The sequence below is a fragment of the Lampris incognitus genome, chromosome 19 (genome assembly GCF_029633865.1).
Source record: "Lampris incognitus isolate fLamInc1 chromosome 19, fLamInc1.hap2, whole genome shotgun sequence".
Classification (NCBI taxonomy): domain Eukaryota; kingdom Metazoa; phylum Chordata; class Actinopteri; order Lampriformes; family Lampridae; genus Lampris; species Lampris incognitus.
In genome coordinates, this window is record NC_079229.1 from 36934980 (window position 1) to 36948719 (window position 13740).

General features: G+C 51.3%; 1 protein-coding gene across 2 annotated transcripts in view; it reads right to left on the bottom strand.

Annotated features, from left to right (window-relative positions):
• Positions 1-13412, bottom strand: part of nebl (nebulette) — a 176476-nt gene extending 163064 nt beyond the window's left edge. For both annotated transcript variants that reach the window (XM_056299295.1, XM_056299294.1), the window contains exons 1-2: positions 13127-13412; positions 9510-9604 (exon numbers count right to left, since the gene is read on the bottom strand). In XM_056299295.1, the coding sequence (XP_056155270.1) occupies positions 9510-9604; positions 13127-13195 (164 nt within the window). In that variant the 5' untranslated portion in view covers positions 13196-13412. The remainder of the gene's footprint in view (positions 1-9509; positions 9605-13126) is intronic.
• Positions 13413-13740: the final 328 nt, after the last annotated feature.

The window sequence follows — 13740 nt, forward strand, 5'->3', positions numbered from 1 at the left end:
GCAGCTAGCGTGGTTAGCATGTGAGCTGAGCAGCTAGCGTGGTTAGCCTGTGAGCAGAGCAGCTAGCGTGGTTAGCCTGTGAGCAGAGCAGCAAGCATGGTTAGCCTGTGAGCAGAGCAGCTAGCGTGGTCAGCCTGTGAGCAGTGCAGCTAGCGTGGTCAGCCTGTGAGCAGAGCAGCTAGCGTGGTCAGCCTGTGAGCAGAGCAGCTAGCATGGTTAGCCTGTGAGCAGCAGCAGAGGATGACTTAATAAGATGTGAATATTTTACACAGGGAGCAGCTCATAATGGAGACGAGCCCATTCTGCACCCTGTAACAAGACAAACAACTCAATCTGCTCATCTAACAACTCATACACGTCATATCACATGCTGCTAACTACTATCATAACGTTATTATCTATATCATAACTATTATTATCTGTAACACTACAGCTACACAACTGAAGCATTAGTTAAGCGTTAGTAACTACTGAGTTCATCATTTGTAAAGCAAGACATGCGCCAACGGTTAGTGAGTGTGTAAACAGATGTTTATAAGTACTTATTAATACTGCAGGTCATGATTAATTAGTGAAGTATTTTGTATGAGCTCATCTGAAGTGAGGACTATCTATGGCTTACGAAGCATTTACACATGAGACCGAAAGACGTCGAGACTCACAAAAGTCTAAAGGATCACATTAGATCCTTTAGAAAGTGTGAGCACATGGCTAACACACTATTTACATGTACATCGGTGCATGAATTAACCATGGGCTGCAGTATTACTAAGTATTTATACACATCTATTAACACACTGACCACTGGTGCATGTCTTGCCTCACCGATACCTTAGAAAAGGCGTTATTATAGTGTTGCCTTATTATCATGTGGAAACCCAGCTTCATGTGCATCCAGTCTTACGGGCTGTTATTCTGAATGGCGAGTTGTGTGGTGGAAGAAAAGGAACGTGAACGACGACATTTTATCAACCAGGCGCTGCTCTGAAAGTCCTTGTGGGCTGCCGTCGTGTCAGACAGAGGTCTGAACAGCAACATGTCAGAGTGGAACTAGCTAGCTAGCTGACCTAACTGCACGCAGGCTTGCTAACCACGTGGCAACTCAAAGTCCGTAAACATTGTCTTGATTTTGCCTTGACCATAAAACATCATGTGAATGTCTGCAACAATGCCCCGTTACGGTGATTAGTACCTCCTTTTGTGACCGCCGTCACGGTTTTTTCGATTAAACCTCGATCAACAGTGAAGCAACCAATACGCCAACCAATTAAAAGTGTTAACTAGCTAGCTAACGATAGCGAAGTGTTAACTAGCTAGCTAATGATAGCGAAGAGTGTTAACTAGCTAGATAATGACAGCAAAAATATGTTAACTAGCTATCTAACGATAGCGAAGAGTTAACTAGCTAGTTAAAGACAGCAAAGAGTGTTAACTAGCTAGCTAATGATAGCGAAGAGTGTTAACTAGCTAGCTAATGACAGCAAAATTTTGTTAACTAGCTAGCTAATGATAGCGAAGTGTTAACTAGCTAGTTAACGATAGCAAAGAGTGTTAACTAGCTAGCTAATGATAGCGAAGAGTGTTAACTAGCTACCTAATGACAGCAAAAATGTGTTAACTGGCTAGCTAACGATAGCGAAGAGTGTTAACTAGCGAGTTAACGATAGCAGAGTGTTAACTAGCTAGTTAACAGCTAATGATAGCGAAGAGTGTTAACTAGCTAGCTAACGTAGTTAGTCTGACAAGGTGAGCAGAAAACCCAACCAAACAAAAGACAAACAGAAAGTCCTTCTTGAAGCTGGTTTAGTTCACTGTGACAACAACACTTCAGGACAGAGCGAGACGACAAAAGCTGCAAACCCCACCAGGTCTCCGCACCACAGGCTGAACATGACGCCTTTACAACGCGACAACGACGTTTGGGGTTTTCAAAGCTGAATAACTTTGTGAAAAATAAAAGATACAGACCTGCTGCTCCCCAAATTCTCTTAAAATTGCATATATTTGCATTTAAAATGAGTTTTAGATCAATTGCACACAAAAAGTTCTAAAATCTATCTAAAATGACCACGAGCGGTCAAAATGACCGCCTCGTAATTTGCGCGTCATCGTGTGCGTCATGTCAGTATTTATGACGTGAGCTGGTCGCGTCATTTCCTTCGTGAAGTTCATTGCTGTGTGCTAGAAACCCACTAGAAACCCACTGGAAACCCACTAGCGCCCTCCAGCGCAGAGAAACAGTCTAAACTGGGTATTTATCTTGACACAGTATAGCGTTTAAAAGCCGGCCGTCATTTTGACGGCCCATGGTGGTGTTAGGTAGGAGTGAAATCCCGGTGGTTCTAGTAGACTGAAAGTAGGTGTCAGTCAGAAGTAGGGCACATCAGGAAAAATATTCCAGTTACAATACAAAATGTCGGTGAAACCACAAACTTGTTTATTCAGTCAGCCTCGAACCATCACAACCTGCTACAGCCATGATGACACCTCTCTGTAGGTCAAAATGTGTGTGTGTGTGTGTGTGTGTGTGTGTGTGTGTGTGTGTGTGTGTGTGTGTGGTGTGTGTGTGTGTGTGTGTGTGTGTGTGTGTGTGTGTGTGTGTGTGTTAGTTTTAGGGTGGGGGTTCTGGAGTTGGATGGTTACTATGGTTACTGGGGTATCAAGGTGACGGGGTATTCTGTGAGGTCATGGAGGGCAGTCATACACTACAGATTACACATTGCTACACCAAGTCTGTAGAGTAGTCAGAGTGTGTGTGTGTGTGTGTGTGTGTGTGTGTGTGTGTGTGTGTGTGTGTGTGTGTGTGTGTGTGTGTGTGTGTGTGTGTGTGTGTGTGTGACTGTCAGTATACATCTCCAAAAAAATAATTTGCTCTGTTAAGATCAGAAAAACGACAGAGTTTTTAATGCTCGCTCACTGCTTCCAAAACCACCTGGTATTTCTGAAGTGTGTTTCTTTCTTCTCTGTTTTTGGATTATTCCTTTAATTCGATGGAAAAAAAAGTCGTGCATGCATTTGTTGGCTCTCATGTGCCTCTCTAATCCTCCTCTCCACTTCTACCTCTCCCTTTCATCTCTCCATCGCTGAGCTGGAGATCCTGCGGGGTGTGGGTGGGAACATAGCCCACAATGACCCAGAGAGAGAGAGACAGAGACAGAGACAGAGACAGAGACACAGACAGAGACACAGACAGAGAGACAGAGACACAGACAGAGAGACAGAGACACAGACAGACAGACAGTCAGACAGACAGACAGAGAGAGGGACAGACAAACAGACAGACAGACAGACAGACAGAGATAGATAGACAGACACAGACACACACACACACAGACAGACAGTCAGACAGACAGACAGAGAGAGGGACAGACAAACAGACAGACAGACAGACAGACAGACAGAGATAGATAGACAGACACAGACACACACACACACAGACAGACAAACAGACAGAAAGACAGAGACAGCGAGAGAGAGAGAGAGACACACACACACACACACACACACACACACACACACACACAGACACACACACAGAAAGACAGACAGACAGACAGACAGACAGACAGACAGACAGACAGACAGACAGACAGACAGACAGACAGACAGACAGACAGACAGAGAGAGACAGACACACACACACACAGACAGAGAGACAGACACACAGACAGAGAGACAAAGACATAGAGACAGACACACAGACAGACAAACAGACAGAGACAGACAGACACAGAGAGAGACAGTTTTAAGAAAGCATTTGATTCTATCTGGCACGATGGCTTATATTATAAAATCCTCCAAAGTGGCGCAGGGGGTAAAGTGTTTGACATAATCAAATCTATATATTTGGAAAATAAGTGCGGAGTAAAACTTGGTGACAAAAGAACAGAATACCTCACTCAAGGCCGAGGGGTGAGACAGGGCTGCAGTTTGAGTCCAACCCTGTTTAATATCTGCATCAGTGAGTTAGCGGTGTTACTGGAACAATGTGGAGCTCCTGGCCTCACCCTAAACAACACAGAAGTTAAATTCTTCCTCTATGCAGATGACCTGGTGCTGCTATCACCCACAGAACAGGGTCTACAGCAGCATCTGGATCTGCTAGAGAAATACTGTCAGAACTGGGCCCTGGCAGTAAACTTAAAAAAGACAAAAGTTATGATCTTCCAGAAGAAGCCCAGGTGTGAGGAAAGTAGACACCTACGTATGTACTCTAGGTAACACCGGCCTAGAGCACACGTTAAACTATGATGACCTGGGACTGAGGGTCAGTGCTGCGGGAAGCTTTGGTCTGGCAGTGAAAGCACTTAAAGAGAAAGCCCGCAGAGCTTTCTATGCAATAAAAAGAACAGTCTATAAAACAGACACCCCAATTAAAACCTGGTCCAAAATCTTTGACAGTGTCCTCCTGCCCATAGCAGTATATGGAAGTGAAGTATGGGGTCCACTCAGTCAGCAAGACTACGCTAGATGGGACCAACATCCAATAGAAGCCCTGCATGCAGAATTCTGTAGAAAATTGCATCCAAACGTACAAAGGAAAACAGCAACAAGTGCATGCAGGGCAGAATGAGGCCGTTTCCCATTGATAATAAATATCAAAACAGATCACTTAAATTCTGGATGCACCTTAAATCAAGTCCCCACCACACACTGCAGTTTAAAGCATTCCAGATCCAAGAACTAAGCCCCAAAAGAGTCCCCTCAGTCAGCTGGTTCTGAAACTAACTGACCTCGTAACCACTGACACAGATGAGTTTCAGACTAGCACTGCTGACCAACCACAGACTAGAGGAAACCACATCATCACACAATGCAACAACTCATATGTGGAGCACTGGGACCCAGAAACCAAATGACTACACAAGTTAGAATATTATGGGGCCCTAAAAAGAGAAGACAAACCGGCTGACTGTCTGTCCACTGTCAGAGACAGTCAGCACAGACACATCCTTACCAAGCACAGGCTCACTGACCACAGTCTAGCCAGGAAAAAGGACAGACACACAAAACATCTTGGCTACCAAAAGAGCAAAGAATATGTGGTCACTGTACGGCAGGTGAGGTGGAGACAGAGATGCACTTCCTGCTAAATTGTGAGACATTCCAGAACATAAGAGAAAAATACCAGGAGACATCTGAAAACCAGATTCCAAATGTTCTACTCCTGGATGAGAAAGAACATTGGCCACTTATTTTAGGAGAGGGTCAAAGGTCACACCTTGCAGCACAATATGTGTGAGAATGCCATAGCCTAAGGGTCAGTGAGTGACCAAAACACTGTCAGTTACTGTCAGTTGCTGTTCAAGTGCTGTTCTATGTTTCTGCCAGTTCCATCTGTTCCTTTTTCCTCCTTTTTTTTAGTGCTCTGTTGACCTGTTTTGCTCTCACCTGCTTTGGCAACATTGTAATTAATGCAGTCATGCCAATAAAGCATCACTGAATTGAGAGAAAAGCGCTATATACGTTTAATTTTATTATTATTATTGTTATTACCTAAGATACATAAACAGGATGCGCCATTGCGGCCTACTGTTTGTATGATTAACTGGGTGACATATAAAATCTCTTAAGTTTCTGGCATCTATTCTTAACCCGCTGGTAGGCAGTAAAGAACATCACATTCAGAACACTATGGGTGTTGGGGACAAGGTGAGGGACATCATGATGGAGGGGGATGAAACAATGGTCTCTTGTGACGTTAAGTCTCTCTTCACACGTATTAGTGTTGATGAAGCAGTGGAGGTGGTCCGTATGAAATTACAAAACGACCCCACCCTTAGCAATAGGACCACCCTTAACACTGACCAAGTGTGTCTGCTCCTGAAGCTGTGTCTTCAGTCCACGTACTTCACATACAGGGGGCAGTACTATAGGCAGAAGCATGGGGGCGCTATGGGTTCCCCAGTCTCACCTGTAGTGGCCAACTTGCATACTGAGGCAGTGGAAAAGAGGCTCTGATGTCCTATCCAGGGACACCACCTAGTCACTGGTTCAGATTTGTGGACGACACCTGGGTTAAAATTAAATCTCAGCATGTAGCACATTTCACCCACCACATCAACTCTGTGGACAGCACATCAGGTTCACCAGGGAGGATGTGGACCATGAGCGGGCGGCCTTCTTACACTGTGGAACTGCAGTTGGTGATGGGGGACATTTGATTGCTGATGTTTACCGTAAACCAACACATACTGAGCAGGACTTAAGGTCTGACTCTCATCATCCACTGCAGCACAAACTAGGAGTCATCAGGACGCTGAACCACCGAGCTGACCACGTCCCCACCGACACAGCAGCCGGGGGAGGGGAGAGATCCCACATTAAACTGGCCCTGGTTAAGTGTGGTTATCCAAACTGGGTGTCTGCCAAAGCCAGGAAGACGCCCAAACAGTGCAGCAGCCCATCGAAGAGAGAAGAGGGACCACAGCTGTCTAAGTGTAAACCAGTGGTGATTCCATATTTGGTGGGAGTGTCGGAAAAGCTGAGATGCATAGTTTCCAAACACCGCATCTCAGTTGCTTTCAAACCCCAAAACACGCTGCGCCATCATAAGCTGGTCCACCCCAAGGATCAGGTCCCCCGCCACAAACAGAGCAATATAGTGTAGCTGTTAAGTGCCAGGAGGACTGCCATGACTTGTACATCGGGGAAACCAAACAGATGCTGGCCAAGAGGATGGCACAACAGAGGAGAGCTAACACGCCAGACCAGGACTCTACAGTCTACACCATCTACAGACCAGGACTCTAAAGTCTACACCATCTACAGGCCAGGACTCTACAGTCTACACCATCTACAGGCCAGGATTCTACAGTCTACACCATCTACAGGCCAGGATTCCACAGTCTACACCATCTACGGGCCAGGACTCCACAGTCTACACCATCTACAGGCCAGGACTCTACAGTCTACACCATCTACAGACCAGGACTGCACAGTCTACACCATCTACAGGCCAGGACTCTAAAGTCTACACCATCTACAGACCAGGACTCTAAAGTCTACACCATCTACAGACCAGGATTCTACAGTCTACACCATCTACAGGCCAGGATTCTACAGTCTACACCATCTACAGGCCAGGATTCTACAACATCTACAGGCCAGGACTCCACAGTCTACACCATCTACAGACCAGGACTCCACAGTCTACACCATCTACAGGCCAGGACTCTACAGTCTACACCATCTACAGACCAGGACTCTACAGTCTACACCATCTACAGGCCAGGACTCTACAGTCTACACCATCTACAGGCCAGGACTCTAAAGTCTACACCATCTACAGGCCAGGATTCCACAGTCTACACCATCTACGGGCCAGGACTCCACAGTCTACACCATCTACAGGCCAGGACTCCACAGTCTACACCATCTACAGGCCAGGACTCTACAGTCTACACCATCTACAGGCCAGGACTCCACAGTCTACACCATCTACAGGCCAGGATTCCACAGTCTACACCATCTACAGGCCAGGACTCTAAAGTCTACACCATCTAAAGGCCAGGATTCCACAGTCTACACCATCTACGGGCCAGGACTCCACAGTCTACACCATCTACAGGCCAGGACTCCACAGTCTACACCATCTACAGGCCAGGACTCTACAGTCTACACCATCTACAGGCCAGGACTCCACAGTCTACACCATCTACAGGCCAGGATTCCACAGTCTACACCATCTACAGACCAGGATTCTACAGTCTACACCATCTACAGGCCAGGACTCTCTGGCACCCACAGACTCTCTCTCTTCTCTCTGCTCTCTCTTCTCTCTCTTCTCTCTTGTCTCTCTTCTCTCTCTTCTCTCTCTCTTCTCTCTCTCTTCTCTCTCTTCTCTCTTCTCTCTTCTCTCTCTCTTGTCTCTCTCTTCTCTCTTCTCTCCCGTCTTTCTCTTGTCTCTCTTCTCTCTCTTCTCTCTCCTCTCTCTTCTCTCTGTCTCTCTTCTCTCTTGTCTCTCTTGTCTCTCTTCTCTCTCTCTTCTCTCTCTTCTCTCTCTCTTCTCTCTCTCTTGTCTCTCTCTCGTCTCTCTTGTCTCTCTTCTCTCTCTTCTCTCTCTTCTCTCTCTCTTGTCTCTCTTCTCTCTCTTCTCTCTTGTCTCTCTTCTCTCTTCTCTCTCTTCTCTCTTCTCTCTTCTCTCTCTTGTCTCTCTTCTCTCTCTTGTCTCCTCCCTCTTCCAGGGAGGTGGGAGATCCCAGCAGCTCGGTGTTGTCTGGGCTCATGGGGAGGTGGTGTGCTCAGTAAAACGCAACCGACTTGTTTGTTCTGGAGAGTTGGTGTGGTTACTTTGTATCTTGACACGTTTATTTATTTGCTTGTGGTTTGAATGTGATTGAATGTTTTTGAAATAAAAGTTACTTTGTAAAATCAAAAAAATCTCTCCTCTCTTCTCTCTCTCTCTCTCCTGCTTCTCCCTTTGTTTTTCCCCTCTCTCCTCTCTTCTCTCTCTCTCTCTCCTGCTCCTACCTCTGTTTCTCCCCTCTCTCCTCTCTTCTCTCTCTCTCTCTCCTGCTTCTCCCTCTGTTTCTCCCCTCTCTCCTCTCTTCTCTCCCCCTCTCTCCTGCTTCTCCCTCTGTTTCTCCCCTCTCTCTCTCTCTCCCTCTCTCTCTCTCAGAGACCCTGATAGGCGGTGAGCTGATTCTGGAAGGCAGGAGAAGAGCAGGAGAAGAGAGAGAGGAGGGAGAGGAGAGAGAGGAGGGAGGGCAGAGCGAGCTTTGGGAAAGGAGGGCAGTTTGCTCCAACCAGAGCGGCTCTGAAGGAAACAGCCGAGAACACAAACTAGGAACCGCCTAAATAAACAACCTTAAAACACCCTGCAATAACCAGCCTGCGATAACCAGCCTGCGATAACCAGCCTGCAATAATCAGCCTGCAATAACCAGCCTGCAATAACCAGCCTGCAATAACCAGCCTGTAATAACCAGCCTGCAATAACCAGCCTGCGATAACCAGCCTGCGATAACCAGCCTGCAATAACCAGCCTGCAATAACCAGCCTGCAATAACCAGCCTGCGATAACCAGCCTGCGATAACCAGACTGCAATAACCAGCCTGCAATAACCAGCCTGTAATAACCAGCCTGCAATAACCAGCCTGCAATAACCAGCCTGCAATAACCAGCCTGCGATAACCAGCCTGCGATAACCAGCCTGTAATAATCAGCCTGCAATAACCATCCTGCAATAACCAGCCTGCAATAACCAGCCTGTAATAACCAGCCTGCAATAACCAGCCTGTAATAACCAGCCTGCAATAACCAGCCTGCGATAACCAGCCTGTAATAACCAGCCTGTAATAACCAGCCTGTAATAACCAGCCTGCAATAACCAGCCTGCGATAACCAGCCTGCGATAACCAGCCTGCAATAACCAGCCTGCAATAACCAGCCTGCGATAACCAGCCTGCAGACGGCCGGACGAGTCTTGATCTTTCATGTCAGAGCAGTGGAGCGAGGAGGAGACATGAGGAGACATGAGGAGACATGAGGAGACGGACAGACTTACGCATTGCAGTATGGCTTCTTCTCATAGCCTTTGTAATTCTTCATGTTCAGGGTCATCTTACACACCTCGCAGTGGAAACATCCTTTATGCCAATTCTGCAACACACACACACACACACACACACACAACATTAGATGTCATTTGTTGATCAGGTTTGGCTCTTCTCTTTTGAAACCTGTGTTGTTGGATTTATATTTCTGAGCCGGTGTCTGCAGGGTGGACAGCTGACCCACTGACAGCTGACCCACAGACCGCTGACCCACAGACAGCTGACCCACAGACCGCTGACCCACAGGCAGCTGACCCACAGACAGCTGACCCACAGACAGCTGACCCACAGACTGGCACCCACAGACAGCTGACCCACAGACAGCTGACCCACAGACAGCTGACCCACAGACTGGCACCCACAGACAGCTGACCCACAGACAGCTGACCCACAGACAGCTGACCCACAGACAGCTGACCCACAGACCGCTGACCCACAGGCAGCTGACCCACAGGCAGCTGACCCACAGACAGCTGACCCACAGACAGCTGACCCACAGGCAGCTGACCCACGGGCAGCTGACCCACAGACTGGCACCCACAGACAGCTGACCCACAGGCAGCTGACCCACAGACAGCTGACCCACAGACTGGCACCCACAGACAGCTGACCCACAGACAGCTGACCCACAGACAGCTGACCCACAGACTGGCACCCACAGACAGCTGACCCACAGACCGCTGACCCACAGGCAGCTGACCCACAGACTGGCACCCACAGACAGCTGACCCACAGACCGCTGACCCACAGACAGCTGACCCACAGACAGCTGACCCACAGACCGCTGACCCACAGGCAGCTGACCCACAGGCAGCTGACCCACAGACAGCTGACCCACAGACAGCTGACCCACAGACAGCTGACCCACAGACTGGCACCCACAGACAGCTGACCCACAGACAGCTGACCCACAGACAGCTGACCCACAGACAGCTGACCCACAGACCGCTGACCCACAGGCAGCTGACCCACAGACAGCTGACCCACAGACAGCTGACCCACAGACAGCTGACCCACAGGCAGCTGACCCACGGGCAGCTGACCCACAGACTGGCACCCACAGACAGCTGACCCACAGGCAGCTGACCCACAGACAGCTGACCCACAGACTGGCACCCACAGACAGCTGACCCACAGACAGCTGACCCACAGACAGCTGACCCACAGACTGGCACCCACAGACAGCTGACCCACAGACCGCTGACCCACAGGCAGCTGACCCACAGACTGGCACCCACAGACAGCTGACCCACAGACCGCTGACCCACAGACAGCTGACCCACAGACAGCTGACCCACAGACCGCTGACCCACAGGCAGCTGACCCACAGGCAGCTGACCCACAGGCAGCTGACCCACAGACAGCTGACCCACAGACAGCTGACCCACAGACAGCTTGCCCACAGACAGCTGACCCACAGACTGGCACCCACAGACAGCTGACCCACAGACAGCTGACCCACAGACAGCTGACCCACAGACTGGCACCCACAGACAGCTGACCCACAGACTGGCACCCACAGACAGCTGACCCACAGACTGGCACCCACAGACAGCTGACCCACAGACAGCTGACCCACAGACTGGCACCCACAGACAGCTGACCCACAGACAGCTGACCCACAGACAGCTGACCCACAGACTGGCACCCACAGACAGCTGACCCACAGACCGCTGACCCACAGGCAGCTGACCCACAGACTGGCACCCACAGACAGCTGACCCACAGACCGCTGACCCACAGACAGCTGACCCACAGACAGCTGACCCACAGACCGCTGACCCACAGGCAGCTGACCCACAGGCAGCTGACCCACAGGCAGCTGACCCACAGACAGCTGACCCACAGACAGCTTGCCCACAGACAGCTGACCCACAGACTGGCACCCACAGACAGCTGACCCACAGACTGGCACCCACAGACTGGCACCCACAGACAGCTGACCCACAGACTGGCACCCACAGACAGCTGACCCACAGACAGCTGACCCACAGACAGCTGGCCCACAGACCGCTGACCCACAGACAGCTGGCCCACAGACAGCTGACCCACAGACAGCTGACCCACAGACAGCTGACCCACAGACAGCTGGCCCACAGACAGCTGACCCACAGACAGCTGACGCACAGACAGCTGACCCACAGACTGGCAGGTGTCTGCAGGGTGGACAGCTGACCCACAGACTGGCAGGCGTCTGCAGGGTGGACGACTGACCCACAGACTGGCAGGTGTCTGCAGGGTGGACAGCTGACCCACAGACTGGCAGGTGTCTGCAGGGTGGACGACTGACCCACAGACTGGCAGGTGTCTGCAGGGTGGACAGCTGACCCACAGACTGGCAGGTGTCTGCAGGGTGGACGACTGACCCACAGACTGGCAGGTGTCTGCAGGGTGGACAGCTGACCCACAGACTGGCAGGCGTCTGCAGGGTGGACAGCTGACCCACAGACTGGCAGGTGTCTGCAGGGTGGACGACTGACCCACAGACTGGCAGGCGTCTGCAGTGTGGACAGCTGACCCACAGACTGGCAGGTGTCTGCAGGGTGGACGACTGACCCACAGACTGGCAGGTGTCTGCAGTGTGGACAGCTGACCCACAGACTGGCAGGTGTCTGCAGGGTGGACAGCTGACCCACAGACTGGCAGGTGTCTGCAGGGTGGACGACTGACCCACAGACTGGCAGGTGTCTGCAGTGTGGACAGCTGACCCACAGACTGGCAGGCTGCTTCTAGAGGTCATGTGGCTCGTAATCATCGTCTGGTCTAGATCCACATGTGTGAACCAGTCCTCCCAGTGTGTGTGTGTGTCCTGTCCTGTCCTGTGTGTGTGTGTGTGTGTGTGTCCTGTCCTGTGTGTGTGTGTGTGTGTGTGTGTGTGTGTCCTCCCGATGCTGGAGCAGCGTGTCAACACCACAGCAGACTAAACAATGTGGCCAAACCAGAAGTGACGTCTGTGTTTCCCCAGAAACAGCAGGACGCGTGTTTACATCCCCTCTGTGAGTCCGCAGGCTCAGTCGTGCCGTCTCAGTCGGTGGTTGACTGACTCGCAACACTTGAGAAGGGGTTCTCGTGCACATGGTGAGGAAAAACCTGCGTATGCGCGCGTGCACGGGCGTCACCTGAGCCTTCACGACAGACCGTAAACGCAAGACACTCGCAGTGATTAATTAATAATTCATCCATCATTATGCAATGGATCCCTATGGCACTGCTCCAACACACACGCGCACGCGCACTGGCGCGCACGCCCCATAAAGGAAAAGGGTCCCATTCACGAGGGACATGATCTGCAGCGGACCCCGGTCAGAAGCCTGGCTCATGGGCTCTGGGCAGGTCGTGACGGCTCTCCCTGCCTGGGGACATCCCGGCGTTGTCCCGCTGGCGGAGGAACTTTGGAGGAGCTCTCCTCCTCCTCCTCCTCCTCCTCCTCCTCCTCCTCCTCCTCCTCCTCAGCTCCTCCGCCAGGCAGGCAGCGGAGCCGCTGCTGCTGCTGCTGCTGCTGCTGCTGCCCGGTCCGGCGGCGGGCAGCGCGCCGCCGGACCGGGCGCGATGCGCGTGCGGGTCTCACCTTCTCCAGGCAGTTGACTTTCTCCGTCGGGTAGACCACTTTCCCACAGCGCGCGCACGGGGGGTTCATGTTCCCAGAAGCTGCTCCCTGTCTTGGGAAAAGGGAAAAGGAGACTCCTCCGCCTCAATACGCGACAACCGGTCCGGTTCTGTGGTGCTGCTGACGCCTCGCCAGGCGGGCCGGGACGCGAACGCGCACGCGGTTACAGTCCGGATGGAGCGAGGACAGCGGGCTGAAGGCGCCGGAGCTCCAACTGACGCACGACCGCCCTGCCTCCCTCCACCTCCCTCCCTCCCTCCACCTCCCTCCCTCCACCTCCGGAGCCGCCGTGGAAACGATGCCGTCACACGTCGCTCCGCTTGCACGGGGGGGGGGGGTGCGCGTGCGCGTGCGCAATGGGGGGGGGGGCTTTGCTGTTAAGCGGCGTGGGTTTCTGTGGGAGAAGGTCGGCAAGCGGTGCTCCATCTGCAATGGAGCAGCGGCCGTGGAAGTGAGGTGGAGGCGTCCTTACATAAGTCGCCCAGGTGGGAAGACCAGAGCGTGGGTGAGGATACGCCGCGCGTGGGCGTGCGTGCCCCCCCCCCCTCCCCACCACGACGCCTTTAAGCCCGGCA